Genomic DNA, 27,955 nt, shown 5'->3' on the forward strand with positions numbered 1-27,955 from the left:
TTTAGATTTTGTACAAGACTTTATTATAAATAAAGCTGCATGAGAAGATCTATACAAATTCAACAGTGTCCTGCTATAAAAGCAGCAGTTTAAGTACAGCATTGTCAATCAAGGAAGACCTTAATTTGGAGAGTTCTGGTGTTATTGCCCATCTCAGCTGCATTGCCATACTACAGTTTTGCTTCTGAGCTAACGTATTACACACAGACCCCCCATCCTAAAAAAAGACAAGTAATAAATAAAGCTGTTTACTCAGTAGGCTCCTATGAGAGCCAACCCCTCAATGGTCAGCAGCAAAGTTGCTACAGGTGCATAAAGTCTTATTTCTTCACCACAGAGAAAACACTGCAAAGGCTTTGCATTAAAAATGTCTGGTGAACAAGCACCAAATCCTGCTGCTTGAATACTGGATAAACTTTTGGATCCTTCTGCTAAAATACATCTTTATACCCCTCTAAGACCTGTATATAGAGCAACTTGGAGAGAGAAAAGCCGTATTCTGTGGCTGCCACATAGCAAAGAGTGAACACACAACAGCTCCCCTTAGAAGACATTCAGCTCCTGAACAGCAATAACCTTAGCCCATTTCCTAAAGGCAAATGGCTCCTGAGGCTATGTTGTAGATCAGTGGCTGCTATCAAGCCAACACTAATTCCATTGCCTTGACAGAGCCTATAATAAAATATTAAAACCACAAGTTGAGGGTGGAGGGAGTGGTTGGAAAGCAGCAGAAGGCACTAGGAGTTCATCTGTTGAATTCACCCAGTTAGCAAATAGCAAGAACAGTACTGAGACACGAGGAAGGGGTGCAGGACAGGCCATTTACCCTTCCCTAGAATGTCTTACAGAGACGCAGGCATTGCCAAAGACACGTTGTGTGTTTATGTCATATGCAGTTTGGTTTTAAAAGAACATTTTCCACTTTAAACCACAAACTCTCATTTCTACCTCCATCCTTTAAAGCTGCTCCCTATGAATGCCCATCCAGATTTCAGTCAAGGCAGAACTACACATGGGCAACACTAAAATGTTTTAGGGCATTTTTACTGCCTGACAGCTGATGGAGCCGAACTGTTTTATAAACCTTTTCTGTGAAATGTGGGCTTTTACTGATAGGGCCAGTACTTGATGGGCAAAGATTTAATTCAGGACAGACAAGGAAGTCCAAGGAATGATGTGCTTCACATCACGGCCTCCTTGTACCACTGCAGAGGTCTGATCCAAAGAAACACTGTGTACCCACATCTCCTCTGATGGGACACTTCTATACCTGTGGTATATGGCTGACAAGGAAGATCTCTGCCCTGAGGCTCCTTGGAGCACAGCTTATAATCACAAACCACTTTTTCCCCCCAGACAGGTATGTGTGGGTTTCCTCACAGCCTAAATGCACAGAACAGACCTCTTAAAAGGTGCTCAGGGCAAAATGAGTATATTTATGTAGGAAAATTAAGCCAAGCAATTTCTTTCAGTGGAAACAAATCCACAAATTCATTGGTTCAGCTCCAGCTTGGGTTCAACTAAACCCCATGAGAACACTTCAGTTTGGGTTCAGGGCCAGTTTGGGCGTAAGAGAGAACAGGCACCCAAGTACAGAAAACAAAGAACAAAAGACTTAATCCACTTATCAGTTTAGGTTCCCTTTGAGTCTGAGCAGCAGTGCTTGGAGCTGTGTAAAGACAAGTTTGGGCTCGTTTACAGGCCCGTAGGACTGGCATTGCAAAGCTTTGTTCTGACATTTTAAAAGGGGAGTTACCTTATTCTGTTCAACAGCCTTTTCTTCTCATGCTCCCCCTGCTCAACCTTATATAAAAGTTATTTTTCAACCCTGAATGTCATTTCCTGAGAGACCTGGGTCACAAATTTGTTTCTGTTCTTTGGACAGTCTAAATTTAGACTCCTGACAGGAAACAGCAGAGAAATTTTTATTTCTCTCTGGCTGGGCTAGGAACACATTTAGAAGCAACTCCAACCACAACTTCTTCAGCATGACCTGCCTGCCACCAGCCCATGCAAAGCTGGATCTGCTACAGGCACTGTGCAGTAAACCAGGGCAGGTAAAAATGGCAAATTGCTTGGGTTTGCAAACAACTTACACAGCTTCCAATGCAGCCTCCAGCCTCCAGTATTAGGACCTACCCTCCCTGTACCTCTGCTTGTCACTACCTGCTTGTCGAGTCCCCTGAGACTGCTCCTGCTCTCTTTCCAACTGGGGAAGGCTTGCTTGGCTCTACTAGTGAAAGCCAGGGGCTTACAGCACTCGTTAGCGTTAGCAATTAGTCCAGCCCTCTCTGCCAGCCCTGGCAGTCTCCCATCCCAGGCACTCATCTCCAAGGTTCTGAAGCAAGCACTGATGATCCAAGACTCTTTCCTATTGGCACTACTCACCAGACTCTCCTCTCTCATTTTACTTCCTACCTACCCCTTACTTTCTGCTCAGAGGTATCACTTAACTACCCAGTAGCCATGATAATAAAAGCCAAGAGAGGCAGCGATTTGAGCAAAGAGTTTCCTGTCCCCACCTGTGCTTTCTTACAAACCAGGTGTGGAGACAGGAAAAGCTTTCTCTGCCTTTGTGATAAAGTGTCCATCACTGGTGGTGGGACAGAGAAGAGCAGACATCAATGAAGTGGTGAAATGGTTTTTAGCAGGAAAACGGGGAGAAGACACGACTATGGAGAGTTTGCTTATCAACAGGCTGGATAATAAGCTTCATGCTGTATGCTGTCTCCAGTAGTGATACAGGATTAAATCTTATATCTGATATGATAAGAGAGGATTGATAAAAAGGGACCTGTGGAATGTGGTAAGATCATCCCTGATGGGTCTCACCTCACAGAAAAACTACCCTCTTGTACGACAGGATTCGGAGAAGCCCTAGTGTAAAACTTTGCAGGAAATTCTAGTGTAAGAAAATGACAGCAAAGGCCCCTTAGCACTGGAACCCAGGCTTCTGTGACCAGCACAAAGCAAATCTGCACTGAGGCCCTGGCTTGGACCCTGCACAAAGCACACTGAAGAGGGTGAGGGTCTCCTGAGCCCTCTCCTCTAGCAAAGCCACCTTGCTGGGCAGCCCACTGGCACAGCAAACATGCTGATTCCTGAGGGATTTCAGTCATCTCCATTTCTATGTTGTTTGGGGTTTTTTTTAGCATATGCCACAAGACTCTCCCCTGGCTTGAAAGCCTGCAGCAGCTCACTAATCCTTCACACTCCCAGCTCAGCAAATTACAGTCTGCAAGCAGCAGCTCCTCAGAGCCTCATCAGAGCAGCAGTCTTTAAAAAGATTGAGGAGACCCTATAAGGGAGCTTTTGCCTGTGTATGTGGAGCAGAAGGCATACAACACTGATCACAAGGGAGTTGCAGAGACAGCACTGCCAAGCTCTACTACATGTGCACCTTCTTCATCCCTTCCTTCTCCTCCTCCTGACTCAGAGTGATCCTGCTGGCCTTGGCCTCATTAAAACCATGCGGGGAGATGCCCTCTCATTTGGAGGGTGGTTGTTCACTCCTGCTACCAGACTGCTGAGATTGGCTTCATTACAGGATAATTTTGGAGAACTGCTTCTTTTATGAAAGCAAAACCTACAGCAGTCATAGAATTAGAATAGTTTGGGTAGGAAGGGACCTCAAAAGATCATGTAGTTCAACCCCCATTTTCCTTTCTTGGCTTTCCTTACCAAGGTAAGGAAAACAAACCAATAAACCAAAATAAACATCAATAGTGATGTTTCTTTTATCTAAGGTAAAAAAGATTCCTGTCCATTTATTCATAGAAAATGGCCAGGAATATAAACCACTAGCTATGTTACCATGGAAGACTCGAATGAAATGGTCTGAAGACACAGACCCTGCACCCTGCTACATCCTTCCACTGGAGATGAAACGTGCAGGGTGCAGGGTGTTTTTGAAGGACAGGACAAGCCATTTAAACTACCGCTGCAAGTCCCTTTGAAGCTGTGGTTGGTTTAGGGATCTCCATCCAGTCCAGATCTTGTGCATGACCCTCCTCCTCTCCACACAAGCATGGAGTCTTATGTTGCGCTTCCCCTGTTCGGTCGCAGAGCTCCTCTTGTCTGTGAGCAGACAGGCTCCTTTGATCCCGAGATCCTGTCTCTGATTCCTCCACCCTTTTCTTATCTCCTCCTTCCAAAGGAAATGAAGTATTTGGCCACCGTCACCCACCACCACTGTTTGCATTGCAGGTATCTGAATAAATTAGTTGTATTTGTTCCTCAACCACCACTGCAGCATGACTGAGGCACAATAGAAAAATATATTCCTAGCTGCGTAAAACTGAGCCAGCACAGCAGTGGAGCAGAAACCTACTTCAATACCACATCTTCCAGTTTCTACCTATTCTCCTCGCCTTGCCTCTCCCTCCCTGCAGGAACCATGGCCCAGGACTGGTTCAGCTGCAGACAAGAAGCTGTACTGGCAAAGTCAGTTCTCTCCAGGAGGCTTCAGAAAGTTGCCCTCTGGATTTGTGCTTAGAGTTTGGCTTTGGTTAAAGGGATTCCTTACGGATCCCATTGGTGTGTGCAAGGGGAATGTGCACTGTGTACTCATTTATTAGTGCAGACATGTTCCTGAGCATCTCGTGGAATGTGTCCACTGTCTTCCTGTAAACGTCCCTGCGTAGCACAAAGGGACGGAAAAGGTTGAGAGGCTCAGCCCTCTGAAATATGATGGGGAAACCCAGCTCTGCTGGTACCTTCCCATTGCCAATGAAGAAGTGGTAGAGCTTCTTTTCATGCAAACATTTCTCCAGGAATTTCAGCATGTCCTGTAGACGAGCCTCCAACTTCTCTGGGGCCCAGTCCTGACTGGGACGTGCCTGCAGGAGATGCAGCATCACTGTCTTCAGGTGGTAGTTGGTGAGCCCGCTTGGACCTGTGAGGCTGCATTGCTTCCCATGGAGGAAGGAGAGGATCTGCAGGCAGCTGACATGGCAGGCATTGGCAGGCAGTGTTTTGGAGACCAGATGGATGAACCTCCTCTCATAGACTGCGAAGGTGAGAAACCAGTGAGTGCTGGAGGGGACATCTCCTGCCAGGCTGCTCCGAGGGAAATGGGAGATGAAGTAAACATCGGAGTTTTCATACTGCACCACAGGGGTGAGGTTGAAGGCAATTGATTTCCCTGATCTAAATTTTATCTTCAGGGCTCCTGGTGAGTCCAGGAGGCTGAAGGAAAGGTCAAATTCATACTTGTGAGAGATTCTGTTCCAGGCCTTGGTGACAGCAATCTGGAACCACTTCATGACTTGATCGGCATCCAGATATTGAGTATTTTTGAAGCACAGGAGGTCTTCCATCTCACTACTGGGCCTGGTAGTATTGACTTGGCTATGGAGGAGGCACAGCATATCTTCCCCTAGTTTAGTCTTGTCACAGATGCAACCTGTCACATCCTCATCTGCCCTGCACACCTTGATAGTGCCATAACCTTGTTCATCTGGGGGAAAAGAGTCCCCAGAGCACCAGGTCTGGCAGCGGAAGCAGTATGGCTCCGGAGGGGCAAAAGGCACTATCAGATCACAGACGAAAGGTTTACGCACTCTCCAGTTCTCATACATGCTCCCCACACCCATGCAATCCTCCACTTCCATGTCAGCATCCCGGTTACAAACACTCCTCAAGGCCTCCAGCAGGTCATCTGCAAAGCCTTCCACCATCTCCCGCATCCTGGCCATGTCTCCGGTGGTGCCCAGGATGCGCCTCTCATAAAAGCTGGCCAAGACGGCCTTGTTAGGGAAGGCTACTCCTTTAAATGCTTTCCCCAGGACAGCCATGTCATCCTCTTCTCCTCCTATGTCCTGCCAATTCCCTTCCTGGAAATCCTGCCTCCAGAGCTCGATCAGCAGGAAGATGATCATGGAAAGGGCAGTCCACATATCCCATCGGACCTTTTCCTCTTTAGTTTCCTCCACTACCAATGGAACCTTTTCCAGAGCCTTCTGTGTGGCTTCCTGGTCTGCAATCTCCTGCTCCAAGCGCAACTGTTCCAGCCGAAGGCTCTCCTCCCGCTCCTTCATCTTCTGGATGATTTCTTCCGTGTTCTCGGGGACAGTGCCATTCTCCTTAGGGAAGAAGAGCGGGTGGTTGACGATAGCTGTAATCACCAGTAGGCACACCCGGAAGATTCCCACAGGCATGGCAGTTCCTTCCCTGGAAGAGAAAGAAAGGTAGAATGACCCATTATTCAGAGCATATTCCCTTAAAGTAAGAAAAAAAAGAAAGAAACTTCTCACTGGAATAAAAACTTTGGCATCCTTTCTAGCCCTGAAAAAAATGCTTGAGTCTAGAAGCTCCTGAGTGCACGGTGTTTCTGCAAGTTATCAACCAACTTCCTGAAGAGGCTTTATCAGCTTTTGGTGAGAATGAAAGTGGCTCTTATCAAGTGATCTTCGCAGAACAGAACTGTGAAGGCACTAGCTCCTGTCAACCCACTGTGATGCTGCTGGGGCAGTGTGGGAGGGCACGTCCATCCTCCTTCCCCCCTTTAAAATTCCTGGGACAGAAAGGGAAAGAAGCAGGAAGGACCTCACCAGGTAAGCAAGCAGGACTGGAGATGAGCACTGCTTTTCCTCAACGTAAGGCTGATGTTGCAGATGTGGCAATGGCATAGGCAGGGCTGTCCTGACTACCTTCCATGTTAAGCATGTCTGGGAACCCACATAGCCTGCTTGGATCAGAGCTAACCTTCACTGCCAGTGCTGGTGATGTGCACCTGCGTGGGAACAAGCCTGCATGGTTTTGTGCTTCTAAAAAGGCACTACAAGCAAAGCTCTTCCTGCCTTTCAACACCATCAGGATCAGGCTGTGACAAACCCTTCTGCCCCCCGGGATGCTTCATGATCATGGTCCCAAGAGAAAGGGCAGAGACAGAGACACTGTTAAACTGGAAAGGGTTTCCTTTAGCCAAGTGGTTTTAAAAGCATCAGGTTGTTTATTTTTGGTGCTTACTACACTACTGATCTGTGGAAGACATTAGTAAGCACCATGGCTTTGATGTAAGCCATCTCCCCCAAACACTCCCTTAACAGCTGTGCTTGCAGCCAGCTCACTCCCATTGGAAGTGCCCTCAGCATGGCTGTGAGTAACACACCAGCCATGTGCCAGCAGCCTTGCACAGGCCCTTGGCGTGACTGAGCCCACTACTGTGTTTTGGAGTGGTTTTGTGTGGTTATTGGCTCTGCTGCTCGAACCTCACATTTATTAAACCTTTCTGTGCCATGGGACTCATGATGAAAGAATTTAATTCTCAGCTTTCTAGAACTTGGTCCCATTGCTGGGGTATCTGCCTGGTCCTGACAAGACCTCACAGAAGGCTGGGCCAGATGGTGCTTGGGCTGTTTCCTCCCAGGTGGCATTTCTGTTTCTGGAGGGCTGGCATCGCTGTCAAGAGCCCAAGTGCCTGCCCAGGGCAGTACAACCTGAAGTTGTCACCCACTGCTGAGATGTAGAGAGCTCACCAGTCCCTCCTTCTGGCAACATCACTCCTCAGTCCCAGCACAGGAAGACCAGAAGAACAAAGCTGACAAGCAGGGATATTTCTTCTTTCAGCAGAAAGAAGAAATTTTAACAGTTGCTTTAATCCCTCAAAAATGTGTTTGAGAGAGAAGGGTTTTTACAGAAATAAGGCTATCAATAAAATACCTAATCAATCAGACCAGAAATAGTAATCTCATTCCTAACAAATCCTGTTGTGGGAATGAGGCTCTCTCACAGAAATCCAAGAGATGGTGAGGCACTCTGTGCTCTGGGAGCTGAGGGTTGTAATTCCTTCCCCCTGCAATAGCTCCTTGCAGGCCTGAACTCTGCATATTTTGGTTCACAGCAATCCTGCTGTCCCAGCATCTGGGCAAGGAGAACATCTCTGGCAATCTCATTTATGCCTCCACAGGGCACACAATAAAGACAGATCCATCCCAGTGGACCTTGTTATCGTAACTACGCAACAAACAGTTGGCTTCTGACTGCAGGAACCCAGATTTCCTCCATGTGAGTATTTACTGTATATGGGAACTGTACCCTTCGGCATGCAATTATCTCTGCTTATGAGAGGGCTGGGACTGGAATAACAAGGGAAGGGAACAGGATTGAGATGCATTGTCCAAGCATCAAGAAAATTCACATGGTGCTCAGGATAATGCTACGTGCCCCTCCCTGTGCAACATCTACCAACTCCCTTTCTTTAGAACCCATGCACATGCATAGATAAAATGTTCTTATGCAGTCATTTCTCTGGAGATGGTTTGTGGGCCTGTCTCGTACTTTTTACATTTACATTAACTCTTTAATTCATCAGGTAATGAATTAAAGCTGAATTAATGCCCAAATCTGAGTGTTCCAGTTATTCTGTGAGCTCAACGCCTGGGCACATTTTAAAAATAAACTATGGTCGCCCTGCATTGCAAAGGGCTTTATCAGTTTGCCGGGGCAGGGCAGGAAGTGCTGGTGAGTTCCTTTCCTTAGTGCTACGCTCTCGCAGACCACATGTGCTTTCCAAGCTTAAAAATAACATGGCCAGGGGCCAGGTGCCTCCTTCTTGTAGTCTTGACCAGGATGACATTGCTGCATTGCCCTGCTAGACCTCTGTTCCTGTGGATGGAATGTTTTACTGTTACCAGGTTACTTCTTAGATGCATAAGGCTGAAAGAAGTCAGCTTTCCTGGGATCTTCTTGTAGCCTGCAAGACTCTCTCATGCCCAGCTGCCCATGGGCACACCACTTCCAGAAGTTACCTGTCCCTTCTGGTAGCAGAAGGAGTTAGACCTGGCATCCCCAAGTCCATCACTGGCTGGCTCAGCTGAATTCACTCCATGTCACTGGCATTCTAGGCTACCCCAGCTAATTTTGCAGGAGAGTAGGTTAGGAAGCACACACACATCTCTTGCCCCAGCAAATTCTACAGGCATCAAACTCTGGAAGAGAGCCACTATGAAAACTGGAAGTGACAAAATCTTCAGATCACATGAATTTGCAAGAGGCATGTCTGTTTTCAGCCTGAACACAGGAAATTCTCCTGGTCAAAACTGCTCTTTTGCTACTGTAGCTATTCTTAGCAGAAAATGAAGCCAAACATTAACCTGGGTTAAGGCTTAAGATTAACGATGCTCAGTGACCAAGGTCAGTGGAGCCTGGCCTTGGCAGCAGTAAGGGTGGTATGGGCAGAGCATTCCCACATCTCATCACATCCAGCTTTCCTGGCTAATATGGAAAGACTCAATAATACAGGTGAAACCAGTAGCACTGCCTGCTACAGGGCTCCAGCTTTCCCCATAACAAAGGTCGCTCTTTTCCATTGCTTTTAACTTCAGCCCAAGCTATTTAAGCCTGATAAAAATATTTATGCCTGCTCTGGCTGAGACAGCTTTTGTGTGGGGAAGAGGGATTGAGTCCAAATGTTTCCAAGCTGGAGACTAAGGCAGAGAAACAGCATTTTTTTAATCTACGCATCAAATTTAGCAACACTTCAAGTATGGGGGGGAAAAAAAAGGTATTCATAAGTTTTCAAACAGCAAGTTCTCAAAGCACTCTTCAGCCTTTTCCAAATTTCTCACCCTGCTATTTTTTTCCCCATTTAAAGTACGGACAACGTCCAAACTCAGTAACAGACTTACGTCCACCTACCTGCTGCAGACCCTCTTGTGGCAGTCCCAGGGCTCCAAAGACACCCTGAGGGAGGGTGCTGTGGTCCTTGCTGCATCACAGGCAAGCCAGCCCTGCCAGCAGCCAAACTAGCCCTCCCTGAACCAGTTGAGAATGCAGAAACCCCACCTGTTGTGCTCCTGTGGGCACAAAAAAGAGAAAGGAGCAGCAAGAGCAAGGAAAGCTGCTTGAGAAAGTGAGAAGGGCCAGGATATGTGAAGCCTTGCTGTCTTGATGTAAAGCTCTGCCTCTGTTCACTGTCCAGCATGTGATGGTACTTGTTCAAACCTGCCTCTGGCACCAGAACTAGTTTTCTTCCAGGCTTTTCTATGGTGCTCACTGTTTCAATGGCTAGGGGCTTCACCAATTTTAAGGTTAATGACTGCTCTGAACAAGCCTGGGAAGTGAGGGGGCAGACACCATGCCACTCTCCAGCCGGGGAGTGAGGGCTCAGGGAGATAAAAGCAGCTGATCCCTCTGCTGTCCGATTAGAAACAACAATCAGCTACATCCTACAGCACTTGGTATGTTCAAAGGCTCCACCAAGAGCACCTGCAGCCCTCCACCCTCAGCTCCCAGGTAGGTTAGGTCTCATCCTTTCAAGCCTGAAGCAGTCTTCCCACCTGGAGAATTGTGACTACAGAAGGTCCTGGATGATGCAGAGAGCCTCAAGAGAGGAAGGGGAAAGATGGCACTGGTATCATGCAGTTCAGGTTGGTGCCATGAAGCCACAAGCAGAAGGAGGCCAGCTCTCTCACCAGCTGATCTGAAAGCTCTTTGCTGCACCACTTGGTGATGTTTGGCTCACCTGCTTGCCTGGAGCACAGTTACAGACAGTGTGGTGTAAGGAAAGGGAAGCAGCACATGAAGAAGCCTTCACACAGCCAGGTAGCAGCTCTACCTGCAGTTTCTGCCTTGAAGACATCCTCCTCACCTGGGTACATCACAGAGTTCATACGGGGTTTGTGTGGACCAACCTGAGATAGCTGCTGCCTTGTGGCAATGTGTGCTCCCCCTTCCCACCAGCCACCCTGCCACAGGGGATTTCCCTGCATGAGCAACAAAGTCCTTCACAGAGATGATGATGCTTAAAGTCATAACACTGTCCTGTCCATTCCAGCTAAAATGTGCTCAATATCTGATGCACCCAAGCCTTCCTCACACTCTTGGACCTTCAGACCCTTTTACCTCCTGCTCAGCCTGGTAAAGGGGATTTAAATGGCAGCTTGCAACTTGCCTCTGTAGGCTGCTCATATGCTCTGAGCTCAGATAACCCTCCATCTCCTCTGAAGACATGGGAGAACATTTTCACAAGCTACCCCTTTCTTTACTCAAGAGTTCCCATACAGCTTTATTTTTTTCAGGGTTTTTATTCCCTTACATTTTGAATCCTGGGAAGCAAAACATGCTCTGGCCAGTGTTCAGCAATAAACCAGATAGGAGTGGGCTGAAGCTTTGATTCTTAAATTAGAAAACCCTAAGTCATGCCACTGAATGTGGTTCAGTAATGCACTGGAACATGCCAAGACATCATTTATGACACACTCGATTGCTTCCTGCGATTGGGCTGACACAAAAGGCAGTGAATAGGTGGCTGCCACATTGTGTTTTGCTTTGGTAGGCTGCAAGAAAAAGGCATTTCAAAGAGATGATAGAAACTACAGCTGGTTGGGAGGTTTTCTTTATTGAAAGCTGCCAAATTTTTGAAACCAGAAATTTCATGGGAACAAATACGATTTCTGACACTCTCACTGGAAAGGTCCTTGAGGCTTGGAAAAGACTCTGATACTTGTTTTGCCTGGAGAGATTAATAGCTCAAACCAGCCACTAACCTGCAACTGGGACTTTCTAACTGGGAAGGTGTGAACCTCAGTCTGAGGGGTTTCATCCAGCCCAGACATACTCCCTCATGGCTCAGCTTCTGGGAGCTCCACGATTCCTCCTCTTGCTGTAAAACAGTAAAAAAAATTGCCTTTTGGCCTTTGAGTGTATAGTCTGAAAATGTTTCTGCTGCATTTTTGAAGATCTAGTCAAGAATAAAAATGTGCTCAAAGCTCTTAGTAACACACTATGTCCTTCTCCAATCTGCAGATACTGTTCCCACCTCTGCAGGTATTCAGAGCTATGTCCAGCTGCCACTGAAAGAAATGTTTTTTCTTAGTGGGGACTACAAGCTCTGATTTGTAAGACACATGCACAATAGTAGAGAATTGGGAACTCCAGAGATATATGTCAGTATTATGGTTCCTGCCAAAAACTTAGAAAGATGCACTTAGACAACCTCATAGCATACTGCTTGCTGTTTTTCCACCATCTCCCTATCAACATTTACAGAGCAGTCAAAAGGCCTTTTCTGGCTCAGGACAGGTGCTCAGTGCAGTTCTCCTTCCAGCTGCTGCATGTAAAGCCTCAGGAATAGATATGTGCTGGTTGGCTGTTCAAAGAAAAAGACAAAGGTACCACTAGAGAAAGCAATACCCTTGTGAAGATACCAGACTGGTCCTTCCCATTAGTTGTTGGAAATTTGTTGTTCAAATTTTGCCTCTTTTGCACTGAAAAGAATGAGAAAATTTTCATGTTTTAATTTATATGCACATATTTTAAAAAGAGAGCTCATGTCTATGCTCTTGTAGTCTGATCACTTACTCGGGATACCAGAAACTTCTGTTGAAGGCTCTCCTCCAAATTCAGGAGAGACTAAAGTAATCTAAGCTTTGGTCTCCTTCCCATTCCCTGAGGTTCCTGCCCTCATCACTTTCAGGTCAACGCTCTGCTCTCCCGGTTTGACCTGAGCTTTCACAGGACTCGAGGAATTGATTTTGGCAGGACTTCACTGAAACCTGTCTTGCTCTCAGACCATTTTTACTGAAGAAGTATTATCTGGGGAGGCTCTGGACCCTCGGGCAGCTGGAGGGCCCTGAGAGCCAAGATGAACACTTCCACATACTGAAACACACCCCAGGATGACTAAGGGTCTATTGCAGCGGTCTATCCCTCCCACACCACAGCGTACACATCAGCACATGTCACCCTGCCCAGCTTTCACCTGGCACAGGCAGCAAGAGCCCAGGCACTTAGATGAGGTTCCTCAGCTGGCTTCTATCCTCCAGGACAAAGACCCCACTGCTGCAGTGAGGATGTGTCCCAGACCTATACAGAGCCATAAAGACACCCCCCCCACAGACTTCCCACTCTGCCCTCAGCTGTGACAGCACCCAGCACAGCCCACCCAGAGATCATACAGCACGGGGCAGCCAGGAGAGGCTCCTGCTCTCCCATCTCTTGAGCACACAGTCAGCTGCAGCACACGCAGCCCAGCCAAGACAATCAGGGGGTAAAGAATCCAGTACAGAGCCTGAGCAGCACCAACTTGTGCTGTTCTTTCCCCTGCTATGAATTAAGCTGTGTGCAGGATGTTGGTGTGATGAGCTGCTGGATGGGACAGAGCAGCGCCAGCCACAGCAGCAATAACTCATGTTCTGATTTGTTTTTTGAGCATTAAATTAGTACTACAGACAAAGTACTGAATTCCAGTTGCCAGCACAATTGCAGCTGGTTCAGCACAGACAGGTGGGACTGGGCTCTGTCTTTGGCTCTCTACCAAAGCCGCAAGTGGGGAAGGACCAAATACACCAATACATGAAGTGCAGAGGCCTGGGTGTTGAGACTGGTAACACAACCACGTCTGAAACCAGAACAAGCCAGCTGGCCTGCCCAGGACTACAACAGTCAGGTATGGCCAAGCAACTGCCTTCCAAACCATGCCTGGAAGCCCCACCCCAGATTAGCTGCTGGCCACAGCACAGCAGTTGGACAAGGCCACTTGCCTGATAGCTATTGTTTTGCTGTTTGATTGAGAACACGTTAGCCTTTTGTGACACCCGTGGACATCCTGTCCCAGGCCTGCTGCAATGCCAACAGGGTCAGTCGCACAGCCAGAGTCGGACATCCTGCCCAACAGGTCTGCTGTGGACTGTCGGAAGCAATATTTTCCTCCTGGGGGTCACCAGATCAGGTATTTCCAAGGAAATGCTGATGCTCATCCTGTGTGCAGGACTAGATAGCCCTTCCTTCCCATGGACAGGCGGATTCAGGGAATAGATAAGCAGTCAGTGGCACTGACAGTGCTCTGGAAGCAGACACTGCCATGCAGCCCCAGGTCCAAACGAGGAGTGATTTTGTCAGCATTTCTTCAGGCAGAGCAGTGCTTGACTTGCCTTAGGAAAGACAGGGATTCTTTCTCCTGTCTTTCAGTTATTCATTACCTTTGCCATCAAGAAACTATTTCTCAGGCCTCATTAATTCTCCCTTGCTGCAGTTTGAAGCCCTAACATTCCAGTGACCACTGTGGGTAAAAGTAGCACAGATTGTTTCTTTTCTTCTTGCAGTACCCCTCAGGATGTTCAGAGGTCCTCCCCTCCTGCGTCAGCTTTTGCTGCACACAGATGCATTTATAAGATATTGCCATAAAATCCCATGGTCTCCCTTACTCCAAAGCCTACACAGTACAAAGTTTTCTTTCTGGTTCAGGGGGAGCTATTTGCCTTCTAGGTCTCTTTTCCAAAACCCACAGATGTGGCACATGTTAGATTTTCAGTTTCATCAGCAAGTGGAGATTTATGTGGCCATTTCTAAGTCATTATTTCTCAGCGCATACAGTTTGCCAGTAAAGCAAACATGATTCTGGCTCCCTCTTCCAGCCCCCAAAGCCAGCAGCCATCATTAAAGGCAGCTGTAACAACTAATAAACAAACACAGAGCCAGGTCATGCCCCCAGATCACTCACTGTTTACTCACTGCAAAGGTGGACCCAAGAGGAGGTGCCCATGGAGACCAGGAGACAAAGCTAACAGCATGAGTGTTTTACTCAGCATCCTGACCATTGCCTGCATGTATTTTTTTGCTTTTTGACTGTGCAAGCAAGCTCAGCTCTTGTCACCAAGAAGCACATGGGCAGTCTGTGTAGTGCCTTGGGTTCCCCCTCGTAGGACTAAGAAGGGATTTCACAAATTGGAACATAGTGTTGGCAGCAGGGGAGGCAGGAGAGGAAAGGTAGGAAGTGTGTATATGGCTCCCACCCACGTACTGAGCTGTTGTAGTAGGATCATGGCCAGGAACAGCTTGGCTTTTTAAGCCAAATAAATTTTGTTTGTTAACTGTGAGGAAAACAACTGGAGCAGACAGAACTTTTGTGGGTTTTGCTGTTTTTGGGTTTGATTTTTTTAATTTTTTTTTTAGGAGGAGAAAAGACACACACAAAGAAAAAAAAGTTAACTTACCACCCTTACCTCCCCCTCAAACGTAACCTGATGGGAACCCAGGCAATAGTTGGTCATTCCCTTGCACAATCTTTCATCAACACAGATGGACACAACACCCCTAGTGCTTTACCAAAAGCCTAATAGTGTCAGCCACGAGGTATGGAGCAATGTCACTGCACAGATGCTCTCTGGCCTCCACCTGGTGCTCATGCTGGGACCCACTCTGGCTGTCACCCCCTCAGCCACACAACATCTTCTTGCACGTGCAGGCAGCCATGGCTCACTGAGCCCGTCTGGCAGTCACTGCAGGGAAAGGTGATGAGAACACAAAAGGGTTCAATTGCCAAGATGTTTCTTCAAATCTGCCCTCCTTTCCCCCACTTAATTCTCACCAAGGTAGAAAGAACCCACATCAGTGTTGCCAAATCAGGCAGTGGCTACTCTGGCTCTCCTATCCCTAAGGTAAGCACATGCTCTGCATCCTTACACATCCAGCTTAACTGTACATTGCACATCCACTGAGACAAACACTTTGGTATTATAATAGTTGGTGAAAACATCAGAAAGTTGATTTCCCAGCAGGGATACACCACTCCAGCACATCTAGGAAAAGCACATGTGGATATTGGCATGGCTCAGACATGACTTGCAGAATGATTACATTTTACATGTGAAACTACGAAGTTCCATTTCAGTCATGGAACAAGGAACACTTACATATTACAGACAGTAGAAAGCACAGTAGTTGCCAGACAATTCCACACTGAGATGCTGAACAAAAACACGGCAAAAAGAAATTGTCATTGCAGGCTGGGAATTTGGCTGATCTGAGATCTTCTACTCCATCACAGTTTTGACTTGGTGACAGTCAGGAGACCTGCAGACCCAAGGACATGCTTAAACAGGACTCAAAAACACTGACTGGGATTGAAGATTTGTGTGATACTGCACTATTGTTTTGCTAACTAGTTACTGCTGTTTGTATTCAAACAACTGGAGAGGAACTGTATTTAAAAGCTGGCTATTGTAGCCAAAATGTCACCACAGAAATGAAAAGCAATGCTTTATTCCATTGCCTAAAATCCCAGCTTTTTTTGTAAAACACAATATAGTTCCTTAAATAAAATAAAAATAATAATAAAAAACCCCCATCCCAACAGACTGTGAAAGCCCCTGCAGGGATGGGTAGAGGGTGTGGAAGGAAGAGAGAACAAGAAACAGCACTTTTACTGCATTGCCCCATTTCTTGGACTCACACTAGGATGACTCCCTGATCTAAGCGGAGGCACTTTGCATTGCAGGCAGCCTCTGCAGGAAGAATTTTATTACCTGATGGCTCTAGAAGAGATCAGGAGAAACAAGACAAATGCTTTGGGAAGCAGTAATCCCAGTCCTGGCTCACTAGTCATAAACTTAAAAACTGCCAAGACAGACGCACACACACAAATATGTTGGCTGCAGAGTACTGCTGGCTAACCCTGCTTTTCAAAATGAGTTTGAATAAAGAAAAAGCAGCAGAAGAAAGCAAAGTCATACAAGAAAACAAACTGCCCCACTTCCGTGCAATATTTACATGAAGCTCATCCTTTCAACACCCGTGGCCACCAACTCAGAGCCATTTTCACCCAAGGGAATGACTCAAGAGACCAGCCTATTGCCACATGTACCCATATTTAACAATTTTCATGTGCCCTTTGCTCAGTCCCCTTTTCTTACCAACAAAAGGAAACATCTCAAAGCTCTTTCTTTCCTTGAAGAATTTGTAAACTGAATTCTGGGAAGAAAAACTCTGAAAACGCTCAACAGGGTAAGAGCAATGCAACTTGTACTGCTGTAACAGAATTATAGAACACACATACTAAGGCTGTGAAGCCACGTGGTTTTCATTTGGGATGTGGGGTGAACACATAGCTTGCTTCCTTTATAACATAAGCACAACAAAGGAAGGCTTTGTTTGAAAGCCAAGGAACAGCCTCTCTGCACACTTAAAGGCTAAGTTACCACGTAATGGGAACTGTGAGTCATAGCTGTGGGGCCCCTGCTCATAGGCACAAAAATCCCCTCTGCTGCAGCAGGCAGGGAGCTTAGCAAGGAGCAAAGACAGCTTCCAGCTTCACATGGGAGACTGAAAGTATCCAGGACTAGCAGCAAATACAAGGCTGAGCTGAGAGCACGTGTTGTGGATGACTTACTACACAAACATGTTCCTCTCAATTGACATTTCTTCCTGTAACTCCTTCAGAGCATGAGATCATAACCCTGCACCTATTCCAAGAGCACGATGCAGCTATGGGCCAACAGGGAGGTGGGACACATCATCCAAGCACCTTTAGACCATCTTTTGACTTTGGCAGCAGAAGAGAGTGGCCATGATACTTAGACTGAGCATAGCCAGCTCACTAGGTAGGACTGCAGTACAGCTCTATGTCCTTATGTCACCTACTGTGTCAATAATTTATGTCACTGTGTGTCACAGTAGGGGAGGCTCAGCTGGTGGATTTCAGCTACCCAAAATAAAGATGAAGACATCCCTGTCATCCTTGCCCCCACTTGACTGGAAGAAAAAGATAAAGGTCATCTTCACTTACCATGAATGATTTGCAATCTGCAGTGCAGAAATGTCTGTGCTGCTGAAATTCAAGTATTTTCCCTCACATTTCCAACGGTCCCAAAGTATTTGGATGCTAAATCCCCAGAGGCCTTTAAGAATCAAACTCTTCTCTGAAACCAATGGCAGTAAGGTACCTGAACATCCAGGAGGAAATAGACTACCATCTAAGCATTCTGGACAAAGATATACAAGACCAAGCCCCTCTGGGAAGCACTACAGTGTGTATATCAAGCATCACTTTTTAAGCTTGAGAACATCTCCTTAGCTCCACCTCTGGTACGTGTTAACAGAAAAGAACTTAAAAAATAGGGAAAAAAGAGGTCTGGAAAAGCAATACAGTTTCTTCCCTCTGCCTACGCTGTGCCTGGATGGTTTCTGGCAAGTCTCTATCTACTTTGCTCTGAAAAACTTCCAGTGAATCTCTGCCTCCCAAGGTAGTTTAGACTACTGCTTAACTGCCCCTATCTGTAGGAAAGTCTCCTTATCACTGCATGTGCTTTCTCCAAAACAAGCTGTTTTGGATCCCTGCTGGGATTCTGACACAGGCAGGCGGTATCTTGTCTTAGGGAACTACTCACCTCCCTGCAGACCTCATGGGAACCATTTGCTCCCACTCCTCATCAGGTGCTCATCGTACGTCACCAAATCCTCTGCAATTTGGAAGAACTGAAAGCAAGGCGCTCTGAAGCCAATTTACATTGTTTTCATTTGGGTTTGGCCACAAACTCTATCTTTTCAACTGACAGTGCCCACCATCCCTTGAGGCAATCCAGAGAAAGATGAGTTGGTTAGAGAGGTGGCCCAGCTGACACATTACAACTGATCAGACACAAGAACCTTCTCTACATGCTCTTCCCCCTGGTTTTGAAAGTGAAGGAACAGTAACAGTTTTCCTTTGCCAGGCAACCAGAATAACCATATGAGTCAGAGGCTGTACCTAACAGGGCTTAAATTCTGCAACAGTTGGCTGCAATGGTCCTCATCCCTGCCAACACCATGCCTGGTTTTTCTAAGCATGGCAGTGGGATGGATCAGATGCTTTCCCTATAAATGCTGAAAAAGCATCTCTGCCTTGAGGCAAATATCGCTGATACAAATAATGTGCTAGATCAGCCAGAAAAACCTGCCTCTGGAAGAGGGATAATAATGAAAGATGGTGAAGGGAAAGGAGAAAGAGAAAGAGCTTCATTTACACACAGGAGAATGGCAATGGGCCAGCTCTCACAGCTTTGATCAGGGCTGGAGGAGCATGCCAGGGAACGCTGTGAGTTGAGCTTTGCTAGAGCAGAGCAGCCGTTTGAACTCTGCGATGGGAAAAAAGGGACAGACACCACCCAACACCGATCCAGAATAAATAAAAGAAAAAAATCATGTGGAGAACATGAACTAACAGGTACTTGGAGCCAAAGCAGGACATTGTGGCAGCCAGGACTGCTGCTCTGGCAGCTCCCTCTGTCATCAGCTCCAGTTCTTTCCTTCCCACCACTGGTACCTGCAGAGCCTCCTGTCACACACTCGCAGAGCAGCAGTACCAGACATCTTGGTTTCACCCAGCAGTTCTCCTTTCAGCATGTTTTCAGGGGTTTTGATACAAACAGGAAAACTCTACACATTGCTGGCTTGTGGCTTATTTCCCTTCAATCTGGCTGCCTCTGCTGTCACCCACGATCACCAGGAGGCAGTCCACACACTTCCATGCCTTTGCTCTCTCTCTAACACCTGGAAGAGTGGGGATCTAGTACTTGCTCAGTCTGGATGAGGTACCTCTGGCAAGTTCTCCTGCACAACAGAAAATGCAGCAGTAACTGATGTCGGCAAAGTTTTGGACCTGTTGGTTCCCTTTTGCGGTCGCTCTCTGACTAGATCCCAACTGTAACAAGCAGTGAGATAAAAACAATTTTATACTGAAAGTCCAAAAGAGAGAGGCTTTTAACACTGATCTTCTACACCGACGCCATTTCCAAATTAAACTTTCATAACACTGCTACTTTTTCTTTGCAAAAAGCTGTCTGAACCTCGCTGTTGGGAACATTTACTAAAATACGAGCCACACCAATCTCCTTTCAGCATTTCTGCTGCAAGGCTCAAGATCTCCTAGTGAGAGCCCATCAAGATGCTTTTTTAAATCACATCAAATCTGGAAGGAAGAATGACCCCTGGAGCACTTACCTGCTACACAGCTTTGCAGGTGCTCATTAGGCTTCACATTACTACTACTGCCGTGATGCGGAGAAGACTATATTCAGTCACCCACTGCTGAAGCACAGCCAGGAAGTCTGCAAAACACAAAGTGAATGAATGAGGAAGTTCAGGCAGCAGTTGGGTATATAATGCAGTTATCTAAACTAGGAATTGATTAAAAAAGAGATTAACTCACTCCCTTACCTAATAAAATTATCATAAAAGCTCAAGAGACCAGAAATAATCAGTTTGAAGTGATCAGGGGAGAGTTAAAATGCTGCTTCTCCCATGGGAAAGTGTGCAGATCACACTGTGGGTCTGTCAGCCTTGCAGACATGTTGGCAAGTAAGGACCTCCCTCCTCTGACTCCATCATCACCCACCAACCCTCTCCTTTTAAAATGGATTAGGGTCAAATTAGCAGCTGCATAAGTGCAAGGGCTGGGACAGTTTTGTCTGGGATTGGTTTGTCTAGAAAAGGCATCTGGCTGCTGTAAGCAGCTTGTAAGGTAGAAATACTTGCTCGGGGAGCTGGGTTTAGAGAGCTAATGGGAGAAACAGAAAATACAGAAGAGACAGGAAATAAGTCTAAGAGCAGACAGGAAGATGTGAAACACTGAACCACAAAAGACAAACTACCATATTTTAGGAGAGAGAAGTGAAGAAATGTTACATGCAACAGGAAAAAAAACAAAGTCCCCCAACCAAAGGGAGGAGAAGACCTGACAAGTTGGTTGCAGGTAGATAAAGGAGATATTACCCAGGTGCACAATGGGCTGGGGAGCAGGTATCCACCACCCTCATTTCCAGCTGCTACCACCACTTCAAACCTTCCAACTGTCATCCAAAGCCTGATGAAATCATGATCAGTGTGGGCTGAGCTGGGCTTTGGAGTTGGGTACTTTAAGGGCTCGATATTAGGTTGATGCAACCTTGTTCTTTGGAGCCCCTTCACTTAGCCTCCCTCCTCCCACGTACCTGCTTTGACCAGACTGTGTGTACAGTTTCACTTCTCTCTGTCTTCTTAGAGGCCAGATTGAGCAAATGGGCTCTGTTCTGCCCTGCCCTGCCCTGCCCTCCCAGCTTGCAGGGCTGCAGGTGCCTCTGCTCAACCAGTGCCATGACACTGCCAGCAGCAGCACAGACTGCCAAACACAGGAGCAAGACACCCCAAACCCCAAAGGTCTGGATTTGCACTGTACCTTCACAATATCCTAGTGGATGTTTGTAAGCCCTCAGGGCCAGCAATGCCTGGTCTCATGGTGGCTCAGGGTCAGTAAGGTGCAGCAGGTGCTTCTGCTTGGAGGAAAGAAACTATGAAGTGCTGTGTGGGTACTGCTGCTATGGGAATTGCACAACCTCACTTGTTAAAATAATTTTTAAATCTCAAAATAGAGAGTTTAAGTCAGGGTCTCCCTCAACTATACGTGTATAGATGTTGGAGAGACCTTGACTGAACCTTAGGGGGTGGTCTAAGGCCACTTAGGTCCTTCTCAGCAGTGGGTGTGCCTGTTGTGCACCCTCACATACCAGCACAAACCTTCTCTCACTCTCTTTGAGGCAGTCACAGAGTCACAGAATGGTTTCAGCTGGAAGGGACCTTAGAGAGTGCCAAGTTCCAACTCCCCTGCCATAAGCAGGGATGCCACCCACTGGACCATGTAGCTCAAAGTCCCATCCAGCCTGGCCTTGAACACTTTCAGGGGTGAGGCAATCACAGTTTTGTTGGACAACCTGTTCCAGTGCCTCACCATCTTCCAAGCAAAAAATTTCCTAACATCTAATGTAAATCTCTCCTCTTTTAGTTTAAAACTGTTCCCCCTTGTCCTATGACTTTTTGTCCATGTGAAAAGTTGCTCTACCTTTTTGTAAGCCCCTTTTAAGTACTAGAACACTGCAATGAAGTCTCTCCGGAACCTCCAGGCTGAACAGCCTCAACTCTCTCAGTCTGACTTCATTGGAGAGGTGCTCCAGCCCCGTGATCATCTTTGTGACCTCCTTTGGACCTGTTCCAACAGTTTGATGTACCTTCCTGTACTGAGGACCCCAGAACTGGATGTGGTAGGTGGAGTCTCATGAGAGCAGAGTAGAGGGGAACAACCTGCTGGCCACGCTGCTCTGGATGCAGATCAGGACACATTTGGCTTTCTGGGCTTCAAGTGCGCATTGCTGAGTCATGTACAGCCTTTCATTCACGAGAATCCCCAAGTCCCTCTCTGCAGGGTTGCTCTCAATGAGTTCTTCTCCCAGTCTGTCCTCATATCTGGGATTGCCCTGACCTAGGCACAGCACCTTGCACTTGGCAGAAGTGCAGTTGCATGAAATTATTGTGGGCCCACCTCCCAGACTTGTCCAGGTCCCTCTGGATGACATCCCTTCTCTCTGTTGTGTCAACTGCACTGCTCAGCTTTGTGTCATCTGCAAACTTGCTGAGGGTGCATTTGATCTCACTATGTCACTGATAAAGACATAAAAGAGCACCAGTCCCAAGACAGAGCCCTGAAGGACATCACCAGCCTCCACCTGGACAGAGAGCCATTGACAACAACTCTCTGGTTGCATCTATCCAGCTAAATCCTTATCCACCAAACAGTCAACCTTTCCAATCCACATCTCTCCACTCTGGAGATCAGGATATCATGTGGAACCATGCCAAAGGTCTTACACAATTTTAGGTAGATGACTGGTCAGTCTTCCCTTGCCAAATGTTGCAGCCACTCCATCACAGAAGGCCACCAGACTTGTCAGGTATGATTTGCCCCTAGTGAAGCCATGTCGTCTTGGATCACCTCCTTGTTTTGCATGTGCCTTAACAGTGCTTCCATGAGGAAGCCGGAGCAACACAGCACAGTGTTTGTTTTGAGTCAGCCCTATATGAGAGCCTCCTCTCCATGACAGAAATCAAAGCTGCCCCTGCTCCAGTGAAGCTCAGCAGCTACTCTGGCCTTCAGGTCATGGCAGTAAAACCTGTTTGTTTTGCTGAACTGCTGGTCAAGGTTGGCTCAGCCAACTTCTTATGGCCCACACGTGTGTGTAAGTACAAACAAGCTAAAAAAAGAGTCCTGCTGCAGCTGCACCCCAGGCCAGCTCTCCGTTCCTGAGGCTGCTTAAAGCTTGGCTACCTGCCTCCCTGCCTATTGCCCACGCTGAGGAATGAACAGGCAGGAGGTTTTGCTTACACAGCTGAGCTCACATCCCTGCAAAACCTGGAATTCATGGCTGGGCACACGACAATGCTGCCTACTGCACACCCTGGTCACGCTCCCTCCAGCCTGAAAACCAGAGTCTCTACCTCTCTCCACCACCCAGCAATTACATGTGCTGATGGAAAGTATGCCGCCTGGCAGCAAACCTGCTTTTCCCCAGTCTAAATGGATTGTAATAACACTTGGGAGAGAAAGAGCTGGCCCACCCAACAGTCCATTTTAAAGGGGACCTAAATGGACAAGCCAGAAGCTTTTTTCAGCTTCCTTTTCCATCACACCATTGCTATGGATTGCAATCGCAATTCTGCAGAGCAGAGTGTGCTGGACAGGACAGCTGGGAGACTCACGCAGACTCTTCATGGGGTTCATATACTGCTTCTTAATGTTCATCTTGTCAACAGAGGCTAAATTTAGCTTAAATTTTGCCAGGATATTTGTTTTAGAGGGGATGCAGATGTGTCAGAAGAAAACAATGCAACTGAGAAAAATAAACCACCCCGTTTGCTGTGTACCTATTGCACTCAGGGAACTAATTTAAGCTATGAGCCAAAAAAAAAAAAAAAAAGAAAGTACACCACAATACAACCCATTAAGTGTGTTTCCTGATATCATGGTGTGTTAATTACTTTGCAAGCAAGTTCCAAGATACTGAAACAAGAGAACAACAGTCAGCAGGTAGATAGTTGCAAATGGCAGCCTAAAATCGTCCCTTTGAAAAACATACAGCTTTTCTTAAACAAAAAAGCAGAAATCAGTTAGATCAGCTTGTGGAACACCAGCGTTAGGTTTCTGCACATCAGATTCCCTTCTCCTGTTACTCATTGCCATGTAAAAAGAATCACAAACACTGGCATCCTTCTGAGACACCATGCAGAAACACACAAAAGCCCTTAATGCCATGCATAGAACCAATAAAAAACCAAAAGGGGAGCAGACATGCAGCTTTTGGTGGCCCTAGTCATCAGATGGCCTGAAACAATTACTCAGAACAACAAAGTTCCCCAACCCCTGACCAGGGCTATTTAGTCTGACTTGAGACAGAGAGGGTAGTGTTAAAAAAAAAAGAAAGGTTGTTCTTAGTAGATTGTAATGCTTCAAGCAACAGAAAGAGGAAGACAGTTAGGTGGGGAGGGGCCACCGCCCGAGCTCTTGATAAACAGGTACAACGCCTTTGGTGTGCACAGGTCTCTTCTTCCTTGCAGATGCCACTGGTGTAAACACAGACCACTGAGTCCTGTACACCCAAGTCATGCAAACAAAGAATGTCATCTACCAGCTGAGAGCCAAGAAATCCTCGGGCTGATCCAGTACTAACACTGGCTCTCTGACCTTTGGCACATCAATTCACCTCTTTCCACATCTGTGGCAATCACACTTAACGCACGTGTGTGCATTTCCTACCTGGGAGCAGCACGAAGCGTCTATTGTGGAAGAGAAGGCTTGAAGTTTCCATTCCTAATTTCTATGCTCTGCTTTTCCTTAAGGACTGAGAGAGCACCTTTCACATATATTAAGAAGAAACGGTTCTTAAAAGTAGATACCTATGAAGGTAGATAGAATCACTTTAGTCAGAGCTGCAGAGGAGAATTATCATCATCACCAAACCAAACTAAAAAACCTTGCAAACCAAGGCATCCTACACTACAGTGGCTCTCCTGTCCAAGTGCTGCTTTCATGGCAGCTCATGTCCTTGCCTGGCAGCTCATGGCAAACACTGGTGCCTGAAGGAGATGTGCTGAGTATGGGTTAGGCTTACAGTACTTATTAAAAACATGTTAATAGTAATGTTCGCCTAGAGAGACTGCTGCTGCTCATCTTGCCCGACCACACAGCAGATACCAATAGCAACGTGTCCTGTTTTCCTGAAGGATTTCAGTATGGCATTTCCCAAGAGAACTGCTTCGGTGGCAGACTGCCAAGTTGGAGACGCAAGGGCCATTAAGGCTCTGTTTCTGCATGTCAGTTTTACAGCCCATGACTTCTAGTATCCCAGTCCTGGCTCACTCTGGTTTGAGCTACAAACACATGCTGGTCACTTTCAAAAACATGCCCACAAAAAAGAAGAGCAGTTCTACTGAAAATATCCCTCCTTCGGCTTACTGAAAACATCAGTCCTTCTCTCTGTGCTCGTTAGTGAGACGTAGTGTAACTCAGAAGAACGACAACGAAGTTTTAAGCCCACGCCGCGTAACACTGAACACGCAGCAAAGCTCAGCGATGCGTTCTGCACGGACTGCACATGCCCGAGGTCAGCGCTGGCCCGAGGACCCCACGGGCTGTGTCCCCAGCGAAGAGAGGTGGCCGAGGGGTCCCTCGGGCTCGGTCCCGCAGAGGGTCCCCCCGCGCTCCTCCCAAGGGGCTTTGGCCGCTCTCCCGCCGCTCCCGGGGCCCTGGGAGCGGGCACCTCCTGCCCCCTGCGCTCGGCTCTCGCCTGGGCTGCAGGGACAGAGATGCCGAAAGCTCTGCAGAAACTTTGGTGGGCGCAGCAAGCTGCCTCAGGGGCCCGATCCTGCCGGTGTCCCGGTACCCACCGAGAGGAGCCGCTTAGGCGCGCAAAACGAGCTAAAGGCAAAAGTTACTCCGTAAGGAGAAGCCGGGGGGCAGTCACAGCAGCGCGACCCGCTGCGGGCAGCCCGGCACGGACCTTCCCCACCCCCTGGCACCCCTCGTCCCCCCGGGCTGCACCCCCCTGACCCCCGGGTCCCCGCACGACACTCACCGGGCCGGGCGGGCTCGGCCGCCGCTCCCGGGGCGGTCCCCGCACACCGGCGCTGTCGGAGCCGCGGCTCCGCTCGGCGAGGGGCAGGAGCCCGCCCAGCCCAGCCCGGCCCGAGCGGGCGCCCTCCGCTCTTTGGTTTGTTGCCTCTCTCCTCCTTCAAACCACCCCCGCCAGCCCTAGGAGCCCAGCCATCCTCCGGCGGGAGGCAGCGAGCAGTCTGAGCTACCCCTCGGCTCCCCCCATCAGCTTCCCAGATGGTTTCGTACCGAGGGCACGGAGGACGGAGAGGAAATGCGCTCATCTTGCTTCTCGGATGTACTCTGACCTCCTGGTGGTCGTGCCTGAGAGTCAGGAAAGCAGCTGAAACACGTAACCTCGCGTACAGCTCTTATCAAAGCAAAGGAGCAGATCCCAGGGATGCCGAACTATTTTCCTGCTCGAAGGTGGCACAAGTAGAAACTTGTGGAGCTGCCTAACATCCTTCCGAGGCACAGAAGTCATGCTCGTTTCCTTAGAATCATAGCATATCCTGAGTTGGAGGGGACCCATGGGGATCATTGAGTTCAACTCCTGGCCCTGCACAGGACAACCCCAGGAATCACACCATGTGCCTGAGAGTGTTGACCAAATGCTTTTTGGACTCGGACAGGCTTGGGCCTTGTAGAGGTGGGGGAGCTGCGGCACAGCAGTATTAGCTAATGATAAAGGCCACGGTAAAGGTTTTTCAAAAGTGTTTTCCAACACTGCCCTCATTCTAAAGGCCATCTTCTTACATTTCTCACATAAATAAGTTTGCTCAACAAGTATCACTTTCATAAGGAAGATTAAGGGCACCAAGTCTGAGCAACAGCACAGTGACATCTGTCTGATTTAGGGAAATTATAGATCCCTTTATGGCACCCTTCCTCTTTCCACAGCATTGCAACAACTGGCTTATATTACCACTGGTCTGGCATGTTGCACATTCTTCACCACTGCTGCTTTGATTTTTTTTTTTTAAGCTCGGATGGTGGACATATGCGGTGGTAGGAGACAATCTGTGTGTTATGCTGCACTAAGACTTTGCAATATCAAGAGGGCACCAGGCAAATGTGGTGGCACAGCTTTGTTTTGTTGATGGCTAGTTCATGAGTAATAGCTGGGACTGTTAAGTCAGCCCGTTCTTTGTATTTCCTGAAGTGGTTATTGAATTAAGTAACAGTTTTAATGTTACTCAAAGGGTTTGTGTTTTTAAATTTGTGTGTATAGTTATTATTTCCTTAGTGTCCAAATCAAGTTTATTCAGGTTGATTAGCAACCTGGGTGTTGTTAGTACATTTCTTCGTCATATGCCCTAATCTCTGGAAATCATCTCCAGCAAGAGCAATACTGAAATCTCCCCACTTCTATGCTGCAGGACTCAGCCTGTCTTGTGCATTATTTATTTCCCCTGGGAACTTCACAGCAGCAGGAAGAGAGAAAACAGCTTCTTCACCAGGATCTCAGCTATTCATCACCTAAGCCAAGGGAAAATGCCTATTAAATATCACCTGTATAAAGCCCAACAAGGTAGTAATTACTGATGTATATGTATAGAAATACACACTGGACAATACAAATCACTATGGGTTACAGTGACTATCATTTACATGCATCTGCAAAATTTCTCTGGGATACAGGGGAAAGACCTGAACATTTTTCAAAGGAAGACTCACATCCCAATAGATTATATTACATATCCACCATCTCATTCAGGATCTACTTTCTGTGCCACCTAAGATGGTATAAAATTATGATAACAATACAATACATGTAAATGGAAAAGTCAAACCAAGACAAATTAATTTGATTTGTATTAGTTTATTTTTTATGCAGTTCAGCAATCTGAAAGAGGCAGGAAAGCTCGAAGCACATATCCTGACAACTCTAGAACATGATTCATTGGTTGAGTATTGCTGCAATGCAGAAGGCTTGAGATCATTATCTTGCTAAAGGTAGTAATTTATTTGATAATGAGCCAAGCTCTGCTAACCTTACTCACATGCTGGGCAGGACCTGAAGCTGTGAGCACTGGAGTAACAGTATCATGGTTCTTTGCACACTGGGACTTAACGTGTGGCTCTGTGATGTGGCTGCTACTGCAGCAGAAATCAGATATAATAATATTATTTCTAAAATGAACTCTAAGATCCCATCAGCAGGTGCAGGACAAGAGCAAGATTTGGGCTGAGAGTTAATTTCTAGGTATCTTTCTCAGCTGCTTTCAGACATGTTAGAAGATTGAGGAATTATTTTATTCTTTCCAGTAGTATTTCTAATTCATTACAAAACTAGCAATATTT

At 47.1% G+C, this 27,955-nt stretch overlaps 1 protein-coding gene across 5 annotated transcripts; it reads right to left on the reverse strand.

The window, feature by feature from the left end:
- ITPRIP (inositol 1,4,5-trisphosphate receptor interacting protein) lies at window positions 1-26,138 on the reverse strand. Of its 5 annotated transcripts, XM_064663257.1 has the most exons (4): window positions 25,635-25,894; window positions 19,699-19,805; window positions 17,507-17,663; window positions 1-6,171 (listed from the first exon to the last, which is right to left on the reverse strand). In XM_064663257.1, the coding sequence occupies exon 4, from the start codon at window positions 6,156-6,158 to the stop codon at window positions 4,509-4,511; it is 1,650 nt and encodes a 549-aa protein (XP_064519327.1). In that variant the 5' UTR covers window positions 6,159-6,171; window positions 17,507-17,663; window positions 19,699-19,805; window positions 25,635-25,894; the 3' UTR covers window positions 1-4,508. The 5 variants fall into 5 exon arrangements, with proteins under 5 accessions (XP_064519327.1, XP_064519326.1, XP_064519323.1 ...); XM_064663256.1 differs by lacking the exons at window positions 17,507-17,663; window positions 25,635-25,894 and adding an exon at window positions 25,901-26,138; XM_064663253.1 differs by lacking the exon at window positions 17,507-17,663.
- Window positions 26,139-27,955: the final 1,817 nt, after the last annotated feature.

This window comes from Pseudopipra pipra, chromosome 8 (genome assembly GCF_036250125.1).
Source record: "Pseudopipra pipra isolate bDixPip1 chromosome 8, bDixPip1.hap1, whole genome shotgun sequence".
NCBI classification, from domain to species: Eukaryota; Metazoa; Chordata; class Aves; order Passeriformes; family Pipridae; genus Pseudopipra; species Pseudopipra pipra.

Excerpts from the sequence above, each read along its gene's own strand:
- ITPRIP (XM_064663256.1), bottom strand. The coding sequence starts at position 6,158 with ATGCCTGTGGGAATCTTCCGGGTGTGCCTACTGGTGATTACAGCTATC.